This window comes from Mizuhopecten yessoensis, unplaced genomic scaffold (assembly GCF_002113885.1).
Source record: "Mizuhopecten yessoensis strain PY_sf001 unplaced genomic scaffold, ASM211388v2 scaffold9073, whole genome shotgun sequence".
Lineage (NCBI taxonomy): Eukaryota > Metazoa > Mollusca > Bivalvia > Pectinida > Pectinidae > Mizuhopecten > Mizuhopecten yessoensis.
Window position 1 is genome coordinate 980,542 of NW_018407865.1, and position 16,488 is coordinate 997,029.

General features: G+C 38.0%; 1 protein-coding gene across 1 annotated transcript in view; it reads left to right on the forward strand.

Annotated features, from left to right (window-relative positions):
- Positions 1 to 13,018, forward strand: part of LOC110457285 (protein O-linked-mannose beta-1,2-N-acetylglucosaminyltransferase 1-like) — a 57,047-nt gene extending 44,029 nt beyond the window's left edge. The window contains exons 24-26 of the mRNA XM_021508489.1: positions 5,980 to 6,141; positions 6,630 to 6,761; positions 12,114 to 13,018. Of these exons, the coding sequence (XP_021364164.1) occupies positions 5,980 to 6,141; positions 6,630 to 6,761; positions 12,114 to 12,231 (412 nt within the window). The 3' untranslated portion in view covers positions 12,232 to 13,018. The remainder of the gene's footprint in view (positions 1 to 5,979; positions 6,142 to 6,629; positions 6,762 to 12,113) is intronic.
- The last annotated feature ends 3,470 nt before the right edge of the window (positions 13,019 to 16,488 follow it).

Sequence of the window (16,488 nt, forward strand, 5' to 3'; positions counted from 1 at the left end):
CATCTCTGGTGATGTCCCCCTATAGCTATTTAATCTTGTGATGTCCCCCTATAGCTATTTATCTCTGGTGATGTCCCCCTATAGCTACACATCTCTGGTGATGTCCCCCTATAGCTATTTATCTCTGTTGATGTCTCCCTATAAATACTAATCTCTGGTGATGTCCCCCTATAGCTACACATCTCTGGTGATGTCCCCCTATAACTATTTATCTCTGGTGATGCCCCCTATAGCTATGTATCTCTAGTGATTTCCCCTATATCTATGTATCTCTTGTTATGTCCCCCTATAACTATTTATCTCTGTTGATGTCTTCCTATAACTACTAATATCTGGTGATGTCCCCCTATAGCTACACATCTTTGATGATGTCCCCCTATTACTACACATCTCTGGTGATGTCCCCCTATAGCTATTTAATCTTGTGATGTCCCCCTATAGCTACTTATCTCTGGTGATGTCCCCCTATAGCTACACATCTCTGGTGATGTCTCCCTTTAGCTATTTATCTCTGGTGATGTCCCCCTATAGCTACACATCTCTGGTGATGTCCCCCTTTAGCGTTTTATCTCTGGTGATGTCCCCCTATACCTACACATCTCTAGTGATGTCCCCCTATAGCTATTTATCTCTGGTGATGTCCCCCAAAACTATTTATCTCTGGTGATGTCCCCCTATAGCTATTTATCTCTGGTGAAGTCCCCCTATACCTATTTATCTCTGGTGATGTCCCCTATAGCTACACATCTCTGGTGATGTCCTTCAATAACTATTTATCTCTGGTGATGTCCCCCTATAACTTTTTATCTCCGGTGATGTCCCCCTAATGCTACACATCTCTGGTGATGTCCCCCTTTAGCTATTTTTCTCTGGTGATGTCCCCCTATAGTTACACATCTCTGGTGATGTCCCCTATAGCTATTTATCTCTAGTGATGCCCCCCTATAACTACTAATCTCTGGTGATGTTTGCTATACCTACACATCTCTGGTGATGTCCCCCTATAACTACTAATCTCTGGTGATGTTTGTCTATACCTACACATCTCTGGTGATATCCCCCTATAGCTACACATCTCTTGTGATGTCCCCCTATACCTACACTTCTCTGGTGATGTCCCCCTATTACTACACATCTCTGGTGATGTCCCCCTTTAGCTATTTTTCTCTGGTGATGTCCCCCTATAGTTACACATCTCTGGTGATGTCCCCTATAGCTCTTAGTGATGTTCCACTATAGCTATGTATCTCTGGTGATGTCCCCTAAATCTATTTATCTCTGATGATGTCCCCCTTTGGCTACACATCTCTGGTCATGTCCCCCTTTAGCTATTTATCTCTGGTGAAGTCCCCCTATACCTATTTAGCTCTGGTGATGTCCCCTATAGCTTCCCATCTCTGGTGATGTCCTTCAATAACTATTTATCTCTTGGTGATGTCCCCCTATAGCTACACGCCTCTGGTGATATCTCCCTTTAGCTATTTATCTCTGGTGAAGTCCCCCTATACCTACTTATCTCTGGTGATGTCCCCTATAGCTACACATCTCTGGGGATGTTCCCCTATAGCTACACATCTCTGGTGATGTTCCCCTATAGCTACACATCTCTGATGATGTCCCCCTATTACTACACATCTCTGGTGATGTTCCCCTATAGCTACACATCTCTGGTGATGTCCCCCTATACCTACACATCTCTGGTGATGTTCCCCTATAGCTACACATCTCTGGTGATGTCCCCCTATAGCTACACATCTCTGGTGATGTCCCCCTATAGCTACACATCTCTGGTGATGTTCCCCTATAGCTACACATCTCTGGTGATGTCCCCCTATAGCTACACATCTCTGGTGATGTCTCCCTATAGCTACACATCTCTGGTGATGCCCCCTATAGCTATGTATCTCTAGTGATTTCACCTATATCTATGTATCTCTTTTTATGTCCCCCTATAACTATTTATCTCTGATGATGTCCCCCTATAGCTACACATCTTTGGTGATGTCCCCCTATAGCTACACATCTTTGGTGATGTCCCCCTACAGCTATTTATCTCTGGTGATGTCCCCCTATAACTATTTATCCCTAGTAATGTCCCCCTATAGCTACACGCCTCTGGTGATGTCCCCCTATAGCTACACGCCTCTGGTGATGTCCCCCTATAGCTACACGCCTCTGGTGATGTCCCCCTATAGCTACACGCGTCTGGTGTTGTCCCCCTATAGCTATTTAATCTTGTGATGTCCCCCTATAGCTATTTATCTCTGGTGATGTCCCCCTATATCTACACATCTCTGGTGATGTCTCCCTATAGCTACACATCTCTGGGGATGTCCCCCTATAACTACACATCTCTGGTGATGTCCCCCTATACCTACACATCTCTGGTGATGTCCCCCTATTACTACACATCTCTGGTGATGTCCCCCTATACCTACACATCTCTTGTGATGTCCCCCTATAGCTACACATCTTTGGTGATGTCCCCCTTCAGCTATTTATCTCTGGTGATGTCCCCCTATAACTATTTATCTCTAGTAATGTCCCCCTATAGCTACACGCCTCTGGTGATGTCCCCCTATAGCTACACGCGTCTGGTGATGTCCCCCTATAGCTATTTAATCTTGTGATGTCCCCCTATATCTATTTATCTCTGGTGATGTCCCCCTATAGCTACGCATCTCTGGTGATGTCCCCCTATAGCTATTTATCTCTGGTGATGTCCCCCTATAGCTATTTATCTCTGGTGATGTCCCCCTATAGCTACACATCTCTGGTGATGTCCCCCTATAGCTATTTATCTCTGTTGATGTCTCCCTATAAATACTAATCTCTGGTGATGTCCCCCTATAGCTACACATCTCTGGTGATGTCCCTCTTTAGCTATTTATCTCTGGTGATGTCCCCCTATAGCTACACATCTCTGGTGATGTCCCCCTATAACTATTTATCTCTGGTGATGCCCCCTATAGCTATGTATCTCTAGTGATTTCCCCTATATCTATGTATCTCTTGTTATGTCCCCCTATAACTATTTATCTCTGTTGATGTCTTCCTATAACTACTAATATCTGGTGATGTCCCCCTATAGCTACACATCTTTGATGATGTCCCCCTATTACTACACATCTCTGGTGATGTCCCCCTATAGCTATTTAATCTTGTGATGTCCCCCTATAGCTACTTATCTCTGGTGATGTCCCCCTATAGCTACACATCTCTGGTGATGTCCCCCTTTAGCTATTTATCTCTGGTGATGTCCCCCTATAGCTACACATCTCTGGTGATGTCCCCCTTTAGCGTTTTATCTCTGGTGATGTCCCCCTATACCTACACATCTCTAGTGATGTCCCCCTATAGCTATTTATCTCTGGTGATGTCCCCCAAAACTATTTATCTCTGGTGATGTCCCCCTATAGCTATTTATCTCTGGTGAAGTCCCCCTATACCTATTTATCTCTGGTGATGTCCCCTATAGCTACACATCTCTGGTGATGTCCTTCAATAACTATTTATCTCTGGTGATGTCCCCCTATAACTTTTTATCTCCGGTGATGTCCCCCTAATGCTACACATCTCTGGTGATGTCCCCCTTTAGCTATTTTTCTCTGGTGATGTCCCCCTATAGTTACACATCTTTGGTGATGTCCCCCTATACCTACACATCTCTGTTGATGTCCCCCTATACCTACACATCTCTGGTGATATCCCCCTATAGCTACACATCTCTTGTGATGTCCTTTCTCTGGTGATGTCCCCCTATAGTTACACATCTCTGGTGTTGTCCCCCTATAGTTACACATCTTTGGTGATGTCCCCCTATACCTACACATCTCTTGTGATGTCCCCCTATAGCTACCTATAGCTACACATCTCTGGTGATGTCCCCTATAGCTACACATCTCTGGTGATGTCCTTCAATACCTATTTATCTCTGGTGATGTCCCCCTATAACTATTTATCTCTAGTAATGTTGATGTCCCCCTATAGCTACTTATCTCTGGTGATGTCCCCCTATAGCTACACAACTTTGGTGATGTCCCCCTATCCCTACACATCTTTGGTGATGTCCCCCTATACCTACATATCTCTGGTGATGTCCCCCTATAGCTATTTAATCTTGTGATGTCCCCCTATAGCTACTTATCTCTGGTGATGTTCCCCTATAGCTACACATCTTTGGTGATGTCCCCCTATAGCTACACATCTCTGGAGTTGTCCCCCTATAGCTACACATCTCTGGTGATGTCTCCCTTTAGCTATTTATCTCTGGTGATGTCCCCCTATAGCTATTTAATCTTGTGATGTCCCCCTATAGCTACTTATCTCTGGTGATGTCCCCCTATAGCTACACATCCCTGGTGATGTCCCCCTATACCTACACATCTCTAGCTACACATCTCTGGTGATGTCCCCCTATACCGACACATCTCTGGTGATGCCCCCCTATACCTACACATCTCTGTTGATGTCCCCCTATACCTACACATCTCTGGTGATGTCTCCCTATAGCTACACATCTCTGGTGATGTTCCCCTATACCTACACATCTCTGGTGATGTCCCCCTATAACTACTAATCTCTGGTGATGTTCGTTTATACCTACACATCTCTGGTGATGTCCCCCTATACCGACACATCTCTGGTGATGCCCCCCTATACCTACACATCTCTGTTGATGTCCCCCTATACCTACACATCTCTGGTGATATCCCCCTATAGCTACACATCTCTTGTGATGTCCCCCTATACCTCCACTTCTCTGGTGATGTCCCCCTATTACTACACATCTCTGGTGATGCCCCCCTATAGCTACACATCTCTGGTGATGTCTCCCTATAGCTACACATCTCTGGTGATGTTCCCCTATACCTACACATCTCTGGTGATGTCCCCCTATTACTACACATCTCTGGTGATGCCCCCCTATAGCTACACATCTCTGGTGATGTCTCCCTTTAGCTATTTATCTCTGGTGATGTCCCCCTATAGCTATTTAATCTTGTGATGTCCCCCTATAGCTACTTATCTCTGGTGATGTCCCCCTATAGCTACACATCTTTGGTGATGTCCCCCTTTAGCTATTTATCTCTGGTGATGTCCCCCTATAACTATTTATCTCTAGTAATGTTGATGTCCCCCTATAGCTACTTATCTCTGGTGATGTCCCCCTATAGCTACACATCCCTGGTGATGTCCCCCTATACCTACACATCTCTAGCTACACATCTCTGGTGATGTCCCCCTATATCTACACATCTCTGGTGATGTCCCCCTATACCTACATATCTCTGGTGATGTCCCCCTATAGCTATTTAATCTTGTGATGTCCCCCTATAGCTACTTATCTCTGGTGATGTCCCCCTATAGCTACACAACTTTGGTGATGTCCCCCTATCCCTACACATCTTTGGTGATGTCCCCCTATACCTACATATCTCTGGTGATGTCCCCCTATTACTGCACATCTCTGGTGATGTCCCCCTATACCTACACATCCCTGGTGATGTTCCCCTATAGCTACACATCTCTTGTGATGTCCTTTCTCTGGTGATGTCCCCCTATAGTTACACATCTCTGGTGATGTCCCCTATAGCTACACATCTCTGGTGATGTTCCCCTATAGCTACACATCTCTTGTGATGTCCCCCTATAGCTTCACATCTCTGGTGATGTCCCCCTATAGCTACACATCTCTGGTGATGTCCCCCTATAGCTACACATCTCTGGTGATGTCCCCCTATAGCTATTTAATCTGGTGATGTCCCCTATAGCTTTGGATCTTTTCTAATCCTGTTAGAATGCAGTGAGTGGGTGTAAGGTGTGATGCTACTGTATATGTCCATGCTATGATATTTTTGTGTTGTAGCACTTGGAAGTGGCCGCTTGAGTGGCATCACTTTCAGTGGACGTACTTCATTGTACGGCTTCAGCTATTGTGAAGGTTTCAAACCCTAAATCAATTGATCTTTATTTCAGAGAGGCTGGGATGAACTTGAAGGGCCTTTCTCATCTGATCGAGAGCCACTATGATGCCTTACTTCATAAAAAACTGTTATTAGCCAATGCCATCAACATCGATGTGTTGAAGAAATGTTTTACACTGAAAGAACAGCAACTATATGTACCAGTTGAAATTAAGTAAGTTTCAATTCTAGAATTATTGACCATGTAAAAAGACAAATAATGTTGAGCATTCTTTTCTACCTTGATATTGTAAATTTTTCTCATTTCTGACTCGTTTGTGGTTTTAGCAAATGTCCTCATTATGTGTCTTAAACTTTCCAGCGTCCTCTCAAATGTCTACCAAATAGATTACATCTTTTCGTTTACTCTAACAAGATCATGTTTAGAATGCTCTAATTAACTAAAAGGTCTTAGACAATTACTTATTAAAAAGGACTTTCAACCCCTCCCCCCAAAAAACCCCACCTTTTATCATTATCTATAAAGTGTGTAAGAAGCAGTTATGTGATCTGGGTTGGTGAAAAGCTTGGTACTCTCTAGAGTGGGGTTTACGTTTGTGAATAATCATTCAAGGTTTTCATAAAAGTTTGTTTGGAATATTTTTGATAACCCTTTTAGTTTGTTATTTCATTACCTGTTAAGTTTTTCTTTTTCCTTTTTAGGTCAGTGTTTGCTGTGTACTTTGAGCAGTCCGGTCCAGAAGATTTTTCCCTTCTGAACAAATTGTGTCTTTGTTTTGGTTTATATTCCGTTAAAGGAAAGAGACCTAGGAACCTTCATAAAGGTGTTATCAGGTAAGTATTTTGTTTACCCAAATTCTTGAAACTATGCAGCAGCTAATTTTCGTTTTTGTCTCGCCGCCATGAAGTAATGGAAGCGAGACTAAGGGCACAGGCGAGACATATAAATCAGAATGGCTTTTAAGCATCTGTTTACCTATACCCTGCTGGTTCAGTTAAAAAATTGGCCTGCAGCTGTATCCCACTTGATGTCGTAAAAGTCGACTAATGTAGGACCCTCTGCAGAGTCAGGAGTTTTCCTCTGTGTTTTCTGATAACGTGACATTGAAGAAATCACAATTGATCGGCTGCCCCCATTGCAACATATGGGATCTTGATACTTTTTCTCCATTTCCTCAAAACCTTTTTGTTTCCTAGTGCCTTGCTTGTCAATACCTCATTTTTGGCCTTGGTGCTGAACGTCACCCAAATGGGGTAGGTAATGGATTCTGTCCCCAGGCCAGGACATACCTTAGTCTTTAGAAATGGTTTGAGCTGTCACAATACACTTTACTCGTGATTCAATATGTATCTCAATATATGTACCACAATAAAATTATTTCAATTTGATACACCTTTATTATAAAATATAAACAAAGTGAGAGATAGAGGCTTCCCACACTTCCTTGACCTGTCTCCAAACATTCTTATGACTCTTCTAAAAATGGTAGTTCATATTTCATGCTTAACGATCAGCATTTAGAGTTATAGCAACAACTGGTTTACCCGTTGTCAGTATAGTGTGACTGGGTGGAATACTGTGCTTGGTGCCTTCAACACAGTATTTCAGTGAGGTAGCATTCTAAAGTTGGCATTAGATCTCAGTTATCACATGTAGGTAACTACATCAACATACACTTTCTCTAGCACACATCCACACAAGCACGTATACATAACACCCATTGAGGCACATCCTTAAATGACCTTAGCTGTTAATAGGACATGAAGAAAAATAAAACCAAACCAAATCTGTTAACTTATATTGTGGCATGATGGTTTTTGTACATCTGTCTTCTTTCAACAACCTCTTTTGAACAAACAAGATGAAATCTGGCATGAAGCTTGCTGGAGTAAAGGCATTTTAGGTTTTCAAATAATCTTGGGATCCATTAAGAAAGTCATCAAATCTTGATAAAAAGACCAATTAATGTACCATGTTATGGGACTGATCATGAGGTTGATACTAAATGATTCAAGTTATGATCTTGTCTAGAGACACCGATTTTTCTCTTACCATTCGTTTTCTTTTATTGTGTTTATTTGCTTGATTTTTATTATCAATAGTAGCATTGCCTCATTTCAGTTTCTTTGGTGTCACAATAATCAGCTTATAAGTACTTCAAAACTTACAATGAGTTTTTGGTGCAGTGTGCAAAGGTCAAGCTTCAGCTACATGATTCGTTAACAGATTTTGATCAAACTTTACAGGAAAAGTTAGCTTTGAGAATACTTTGAATGAGGTTGTATTTTAGGAGCAAAGATCAAGGTCACTCTTACTGCTTTAAGGAAGATTAAAGAAAATTAAAATAGTTTGCATGGGATTTGGGGCATTTTTGTTGCGAGACATTTTCTAGTTTTAGCTGGGAGTATATCAGGTCTATGGGTGATGTGAAACACATAAGTGGTGTTTTTGGTTGAAATTAAAGTAAATTATCTCAAAACATTGTTTATATTTCTTAATAGTACATAATGAATTGAAGATATTATTTACCTGCTTGCTCACAAACTATTTTTTGTCATTTATTTCGTCAAGCTTTAGTGCTGATGGTCAATTTTACTTTAAGGTGGAAATGCATCTTTTAAACATATTTAATTGTATGAAACACATCTTCATTCATTCAAAATTCGTCAATGATGTGTGGAGAGTATGTTTGAAGAGAGCTGTGTTACATATATGATAAATGTGGTAAAAGATGCATTTTAATCCTTGTATTTATCAGTCTAAACAGGACAGGTAATATTATTCTATCATTATTTGTTATCATATTGGGTAAAAAGATGACTTTTGTTTTAGCAATTGGCAGAACAGCCATTTTTTGCAGGAATAATATTGCGCTTTCTGTGGTTATTATACTGTTCCATCAGGCAGCAGATGTCCTACTCAAACCATTTGGGAATTTTGTGAAAATTTGAATTTGACGCCAAGTCATGACTGGTGACAAATTACTCGAGGAGTTTGATGGAAAGACCCCAACAGTTTCTGATTGGAAAATTTCATGTGTTACAGTTCTTGCTTTTATTGGATTATAACATTATTTTAGTCTCTGATCAAGAAAATTTCAGTTGTATGTGGATATCTGTGGAAAAAAAAAATAAAAAAAAATAAAAAAAAATTGGAAGCACTCATTGTGTGATCTGATGATGGTATCAATGTTTATGTCATCCCTCTCTGTGTAACTAATATTGTACTTGTGGGAAGCTTTAAAAAGAGATAAATATGATGTTGTTTTTTTTCGAGAATCTGATAAAATTGTCATCAGGTGGATTTAGGCTGTGCACATTAAGCAAAAGTTTCTATCTGAAACCAACATTGATGGAAAGTCTACCCAAAGGAATCATATTAAAAATGTAAAAGACTTTTTCAGTCGGATGACGTTAATGGAAAGATGAAGCATTATGCATGGGTACATTGTGATTACCTAGTATGCATACCACATTTAGATAAGGCAGTGTGTATTACATGAAGTCAAAAGTCAGGATGTATGCATGTGTTAGGCAGAACAATAGAATAATTAATTTTATTAATACATTTATTGTGATTAGGTCAAAGGTTAACTTGGAGCACAGGCTGGGGTCAAATGTAAACATTTGCTTTAATGAGTAAAACTAAAAGTCTTTAAGAATCTTGTCAAGTTCCATCATGCACCCAGGGGCCATAATCGGTCATAGGATACCTGAGATGGATTGCTGTGAAGTTTCTTTCAATGAAATTTAATTCCTTTCAAGCTTGTATGGGTCAAAAATGTTAAAAAATTCAAACAGCATTCTGTAAAAAATCATAAGATTGAGAGCCATGATACTTATTATGTAATATAGTAGAGTGTTATGCAGTTTCTTTATATCAATTATCTTGACCTACTTTCAATGTTAAAGGGGTAAAATATGTTAAAAACAATACAAGCTTTAATTAACATTAAGTGTCTAAAGTTCCAGAGCATGCTACCTGGAATTGTTCTGTAGACAAACTGTGTTACTGTTGTAACTTAGACTGAGCTCTTGCTGAGGTCAAATTTTAACCTGGGCTATAATGAGTAAATAGCTTTAAGAATATTCTTAAGTTCGATAAGGCCTTGGGGTTATGATGTCTGGTCAGTAAGTAGCTAGGATGCAGTGCTATACAGTTTACTCATATAAATGACATTGACTTACATTTTAGAGTTTATGGGTCCCCTGTTCATATCTTGGAATTACTTTATATCCATTAACACCATATAATTCATCACAAGGCCTAAGGAGACTAACACAGTCATGCTGCAAGAATTACCCCTTAGCTCCAGGTCTGCCCCTGAGGACTCAGTCACTGGGTCATAATATGGAAACAGCTTAGATCCCTAACTATCACCCCGTATGGAATAGCTGTACATGAAAATACAAATATACTCATGCGAGCATGACATCTTATGGGCCCTACACCTGGCGGCCTATAAGGGACTTAAGTCCCTGGATAATAACTTGGAAAAGGTTGAGATCTTCGTCATATGATCATATATATATATATATATATGCTTGCTACAAGCATGCTACCAGGATATGCTCTGGGATCTTGACTTCCTCTTAGGGCTCAGTCCAAAGTAAATAACATGGAAGTGATTGAGATCCCAACCCAATAACCATATACCCGATACACATATATACAGATCTCAACAGCATTTCCATTGTGACAACCTCGGAACCAGATTGACATTGTCCAGAACGCATTATAACATTTAATGAGAATATGAAAAAGAAAGGGCTTTGTCAGTTTACCTTAAAAATATCCCTCCAGGTGCAGATGTTTTCTGCCATTTTTCCGTGTACTGAATCATATAAGGTCACGAGATTCTGCACATTTGTTATCTTCGGGTGTACATTAAAAATAGATTTAGTAAAGCTGTTACTGGTTTTCATTCCCCTGTGATTTAGTTGATAAAGCAGTCCAAGCTATATTTGTGTCTGTGTAAACTTCTAAAAAATAAATCAGTTCCGCATTGCATATTTCTCAATATTTGCTGCCACTAATAGTCCTTGTCCCAGAGATGATTATTTCTGAAGATTCTTTCAAAAGAAGGATTGGATGACTGAAACTTTTTTGAAGTGTCTGTCATCTGCAGTTATAACATGTTAAAGCTGTTGACTCTTCATTGTTAAGAATATGCCATGTGTACCCACGACTTCCCTTCGTTCCAAATAAATCAATAGATACTCCCCATGACAGATCAGTAATATACAATGATCCCTCCCCACAAGGGAAACTAACGATAGCTGAATTGGCTGTATCTGTGAGCAAACTGTTTATGACAATAACTGCCTTGTTATTAAAACGTGAGTACACATTTAATGTCATGTCATAAAAATGTGTGTTTGCTTAATGTCTTGTCACTCAAATACGTGTACTACAGTAAAGGCAACAGCTTCCCATGCTATTAAAATTGATATTTTTTTTTGTGCTTACGGTTGATAAAGCTGGATATAAAATTGTTACCAGATAGTTTGTTTCGATTTCTTGGATGATTTATTCGCTTTGTCGTTGAATATTGGCCATATCAAGTGATGTATGTATCACCGTCTTTCAAGGACATTATTTCTGTTGCAACACTCACACAGTCAGTTCTAAAACGCTCGTACATTATAAAACACAACAATTGCACACCGTATTTACCTCAAAAACACACCATAATAGCTTCACCATGTGTATACAACAATATATCCCACTAGTTAAGGGGTTTTGTGTTGACTCCCTTCTGTTTCAAAAGTAGTTTAGATCGATTTTGAATCCACTAGAAAGACGACACGGTTCATGATGCAACGTAATTCATTTTTGCCATAACGGATCTACTACTAACCTTTACGAGTGCAATATCATGTGTGTGTGTCATTCGTTCATCCTTTTGTTATCTGTGAAAGTGGAAGTTATGGCAGTGTGGAAATGCTTGCGTTTAGCAAGTTAGCTGAAATACATCCACAATATGTATACATGTATATAGATTATATAATACAGAATTTACGGATATCAGAACCATAACAAACGGAAAATTTATTTTTTCACACTGCAAACAGTTTAAAGAGTCACAACTTCAACATTTGCAGACATGAGAATTTCCACTTTTATAGTATACAGTGAGATTCAAACAGTAATGATGTTTCTGATGATAACATTTTATTTTTCAGGTTTTATTTTGACAGAAAAGAAGGTATCTTGGTAGGGTCGTCATCACAAGAATTTTACAAACACAAACCTGCAGACTATCAGGCTCTTACGATACAGAATACAGACAAAGTAAGATAAGCATCATCAAAGGCATCTTAATACACCCATTACCTTATACATCAGCGTACTATATTTACTGTGGATCACTGTACAATAGTTTGTTGTAAGTATTGATATTTTCATCATAATCAAAATCAAAGCTTATTGCACTACATGTCGAGGGGTTGAACATGATCAGCATAACTGTAAAATCATTATGCATTGTTAAAATATACATGTTAGCTATTTATACAATTAAATAATATAGGTATACATATGTATATACATAAAACAAATGACGAGAGTTTCTTAGTACATCCCTAGCGCTTTCACCTCTTTAGGTTCATCAGGGAAACTCTGAAAATATATATAATATATTTCACAAATGAAGCTGTATGAAACTTAAATCATTCTAGAATAAAATCTACGGAGTTTTGAGTGACTGAAGCAGAATGATTCATTAACCTGGTCAATTTTATTGTTGTGCTATTGTTTGATTTTGCCAAAATGAAATATCCTGTGCCCTTATAGGAGGGTGCCCCTGTAGTAGGGAAATAAGATTCTTTTTCTTTTTATGATAGTTTATATTTCACTGATTTCACCCTCGTCAAACATGAGTATTTATAGAGATGTGAAGGATAATGTTTCCCTACTACAAGAACTAAATGTTTGTTATCAAACTTATAATTGTTTTCATAGGAAGACATGTCCAATGAAGCTATCGATTTTTCAAAATCATTCATTTAGATTGGTTATTATGCTGTTAAACTGTTAGTATTGTTATAGGATATCAAAGAGTATTTGTTTTTAATTTACATTTGTATAATTGTACAAACAATTTTACTGAAAACATATTCTTGTACATTGTACATGTATGTAATATCAACTGTGATTTAAACCATTATATAGCGCTTTAATTTAGCGGTGTCAAATTTTGCGATTTTGTTTCTAGAATATTTTAGGTTTACAAAATTTGTGCAATATTTTCTACAATCAATAGTCCTATAGGAAATCTTTTAAAGTACGGCAGCAAATAGACATTTAAGGACATTTTTTACCCCGCAGACAAAATTGTGATAAAACCCAGTCGCAATATGAACAAAATTTGAATAAAACCAATGATTTCTGAAAACATTTTGATTTTCTTATCACAGAGTTGCAAGGTCACAATCTTAATAGTTTACAATCATTTTAACAGGAACACTTATCATATATTAATCTATGTTTGTAATTGAAATTTGTAGAAAAAAAGCCGTAGAGTGCAATATTGCCGTGATACGTTTGATGGACGTTAATACTCTTTAAGAAATAATTATCATCATCTTAACTGTTAATGCGATGTTTTAACTGCTAAAACAAAATGACATTAAGAATCAGCTTATATGTCCAATGGTAGTTTATGATTTTATGTATTTGCGTTTGATTTGATACATTATCCTGTATTTAATCTTTGCTGATTTTGATACATTCCGTCAATTTAATATTTTTCTTGGTATCATACGGAAGCTTAATTGTGATGTCAGAATCTTTTCAATATGTTAAACCAAAGAGTGTTGTTTTAGTGTATACATCTAAAGCTTCATTGTGCTGTAACATATAACAGTTGTTGGACTTAAGTTTGTACATAGTATCTAATTGGCCTCATGCCATAGCTTTCATAAAACAAAAGAAAAATAAAAGCATTTAAACCCATTTCATTTTTAACCTGCGTTTAACCTTAATATAATGCTTTATTTGCTGTCTCTCTCTGCATTGGCCTTATTAGGATATTTTTACTTGCACCCTCATGCAATGCCTTGTCAAACCAATTTATGGTAATTTTCAATGATATGTTTATCAAATTCTTTACACGCGTTTTAGTGTATATAACATTTTAAGGATTTCATAATTATGTTTTCTGTTTTATGTGATCTTGCAATTTAATCATGGTGAGACAACAAGAAAGTTGTCACTTCAATTTATTTTTGGCTCTCTGTAACAAAAATTGTAACATTTTAATTTGGCGGCTGGTTGGAGGCAGCCAAATAGATTGTTTCACAAGTGTGCCATTAGCGAGAATCTGTTAATTGCAAAATGGGTCTTCCAAAATCAAACTCAAATGGCGCCATTTGGTCGAAGATGGTGTATAAAATCATTCCACTCAAAAGTTCAACTGTGCGAATAAATCTATTTGAAGGACGATCTCCAGATGATTCGATACTATGTGATAAAACAAGATTTCTTCTTTTGCCAAATATTCCAATATCACTCATTTTTTCTGTTTTAACGAATGGAAGCTTTGACTAAGCTTGTTCCTGATGCCAATTTAATAGATTTTTCATATCAACTTTTTGCTAAGTTTATGCCAAAAAGTTAGATTCCAGAGAAGTGTTGTGGCGGTAAATTCTGTTCTTTGACCTCCGTCCCTGCAATATGTAGTATGTTTCAGTTATGCAGCTTAATTTAGCACAGATGATTAATTTTTCTCATTTTGTTGGCTTTGGGTTGTTACTTATGTTTGATTTTATGTGATTCAAGGAGACATGATTTTGTTTATTAGTGTAGTAATTTGTTTACAAAATACTTTTCTCTTTCAGCAAGTACCGCAGTTTGATTATGTATACCAAATCAAAGAATGTATGTACATTTTATAATCATATTTGTGTATGTAGGTATGCTAATCAAATGTACATGATGCGTCTTTATCTTAGAGATGAGTGTAAGAGAATGCTGGGAAGAAGTTCTTGCACAAAAAAGTGGTGTATTTTAGGTACTGGCCAGCCGATAAAAATCTTGATCATTACTTTTAGATTCTTAAGAAGACAAACACTACTACATGATTTTTTTGGACAAAAACATAACCGGTGTGGTACATAATGCGAAAACTCAACATTTATTTTTGAGTTTACAGTTTAACCTAAAATCTGAATAATGCTTTTAGCGTCAAAATGAAAATATATTATTGACTTATAGCCATGTGGTACCCATAACATAATGAAAATTCATAAATGGATGTGTTTTCCTCATTACAAAGATCCAGAGACATAGCTGCTAGAAATAGTAAACTGACAGAGAATAAACTGTAGTGGTACAGTGAGACAAAGGACAAGACTGAATGACACAATAACGTATAGGGGAGACTGTCTCCAATGGTACAATTATATAAACAACGAAACTGTCCCCAATGGTACAATTATATAAACAACGAGACTGCCTCCAATAGGACAATTATATAAACAACGATACTGTCTCCAATGGTACAATTATATAAACAAAGAGACTGTCTCCAATGGTACAATTATATAAACAACGAGACTGTCTCCAATGGTACAATTATATAAACAACGAGGCCGTCTCCAATGGTACAATTATATAAACAACGAGACTGTCTCCAATTGTACATTTATATAAAAAACGAGACTGTCTCCAATGGTACAATTATATAAACAACGAGACTATCTCCAATGGTACAATTATATAAACAACGAGACCGTCTCCGATGTTACAATTTTATAAACAACGAGGCTGTCTCCAATGGAATAGTGACAAACCGAGACAGGAATTTTACAATGACACAGGAGAAGGCACTGTCTTTGGTGGTACAAAGATTTAAAGGACGGAACTGTCGATTGTGGAAAAGTAACACAAGGCTATGACTGTACGTAGTAGTCCAAAATCACAAAAGATAAGGCTACGACTGTACGTAATAGTACAAAAACACAAAGGACGCGGCTATGACTGTACCTAATAGTGCAAAAACACAAAGGACAAGGCTATGACTGTACCTAATAGTACAAAAACACAAAGGACACGGCTATGACTGTACCTAATAGTACAAAAACACAAAGGACAAGGCTATGACTGTACCTAATAGTACAAAAACACAAAGGACAAGGCTATGACTGTACCTAATAGTACAAAAACACAAAGGACAAGGCTATGACTGTACCTAATAGTACAAAAACACAAAGGACAAGGCTATGACTGTACCTAATAGTACAAAAACACAAAGGACAAGGCTATGACTGTACCTAATAGTACAAAAACACAAAGGACAAGGCTATGACTGTACCTAATAGTACAAAAACACAAAGGACAAGGCTATGACTGTACCTAATAGTACAAAAACACAAAGGACAAGGCTATGACTGTACCTAATAGTACAAAAACACAAAGGACAAGGCTATGACTGTACCTAATAGTACAAAAACACAAAGGACAAGGCTATGACTGTACCTAATAGTACAAAAACACAAAGGACAAGGCTATGACTGTACCTAATAGTACAAAAACACAAAGGACAAGGCTATGACTGTA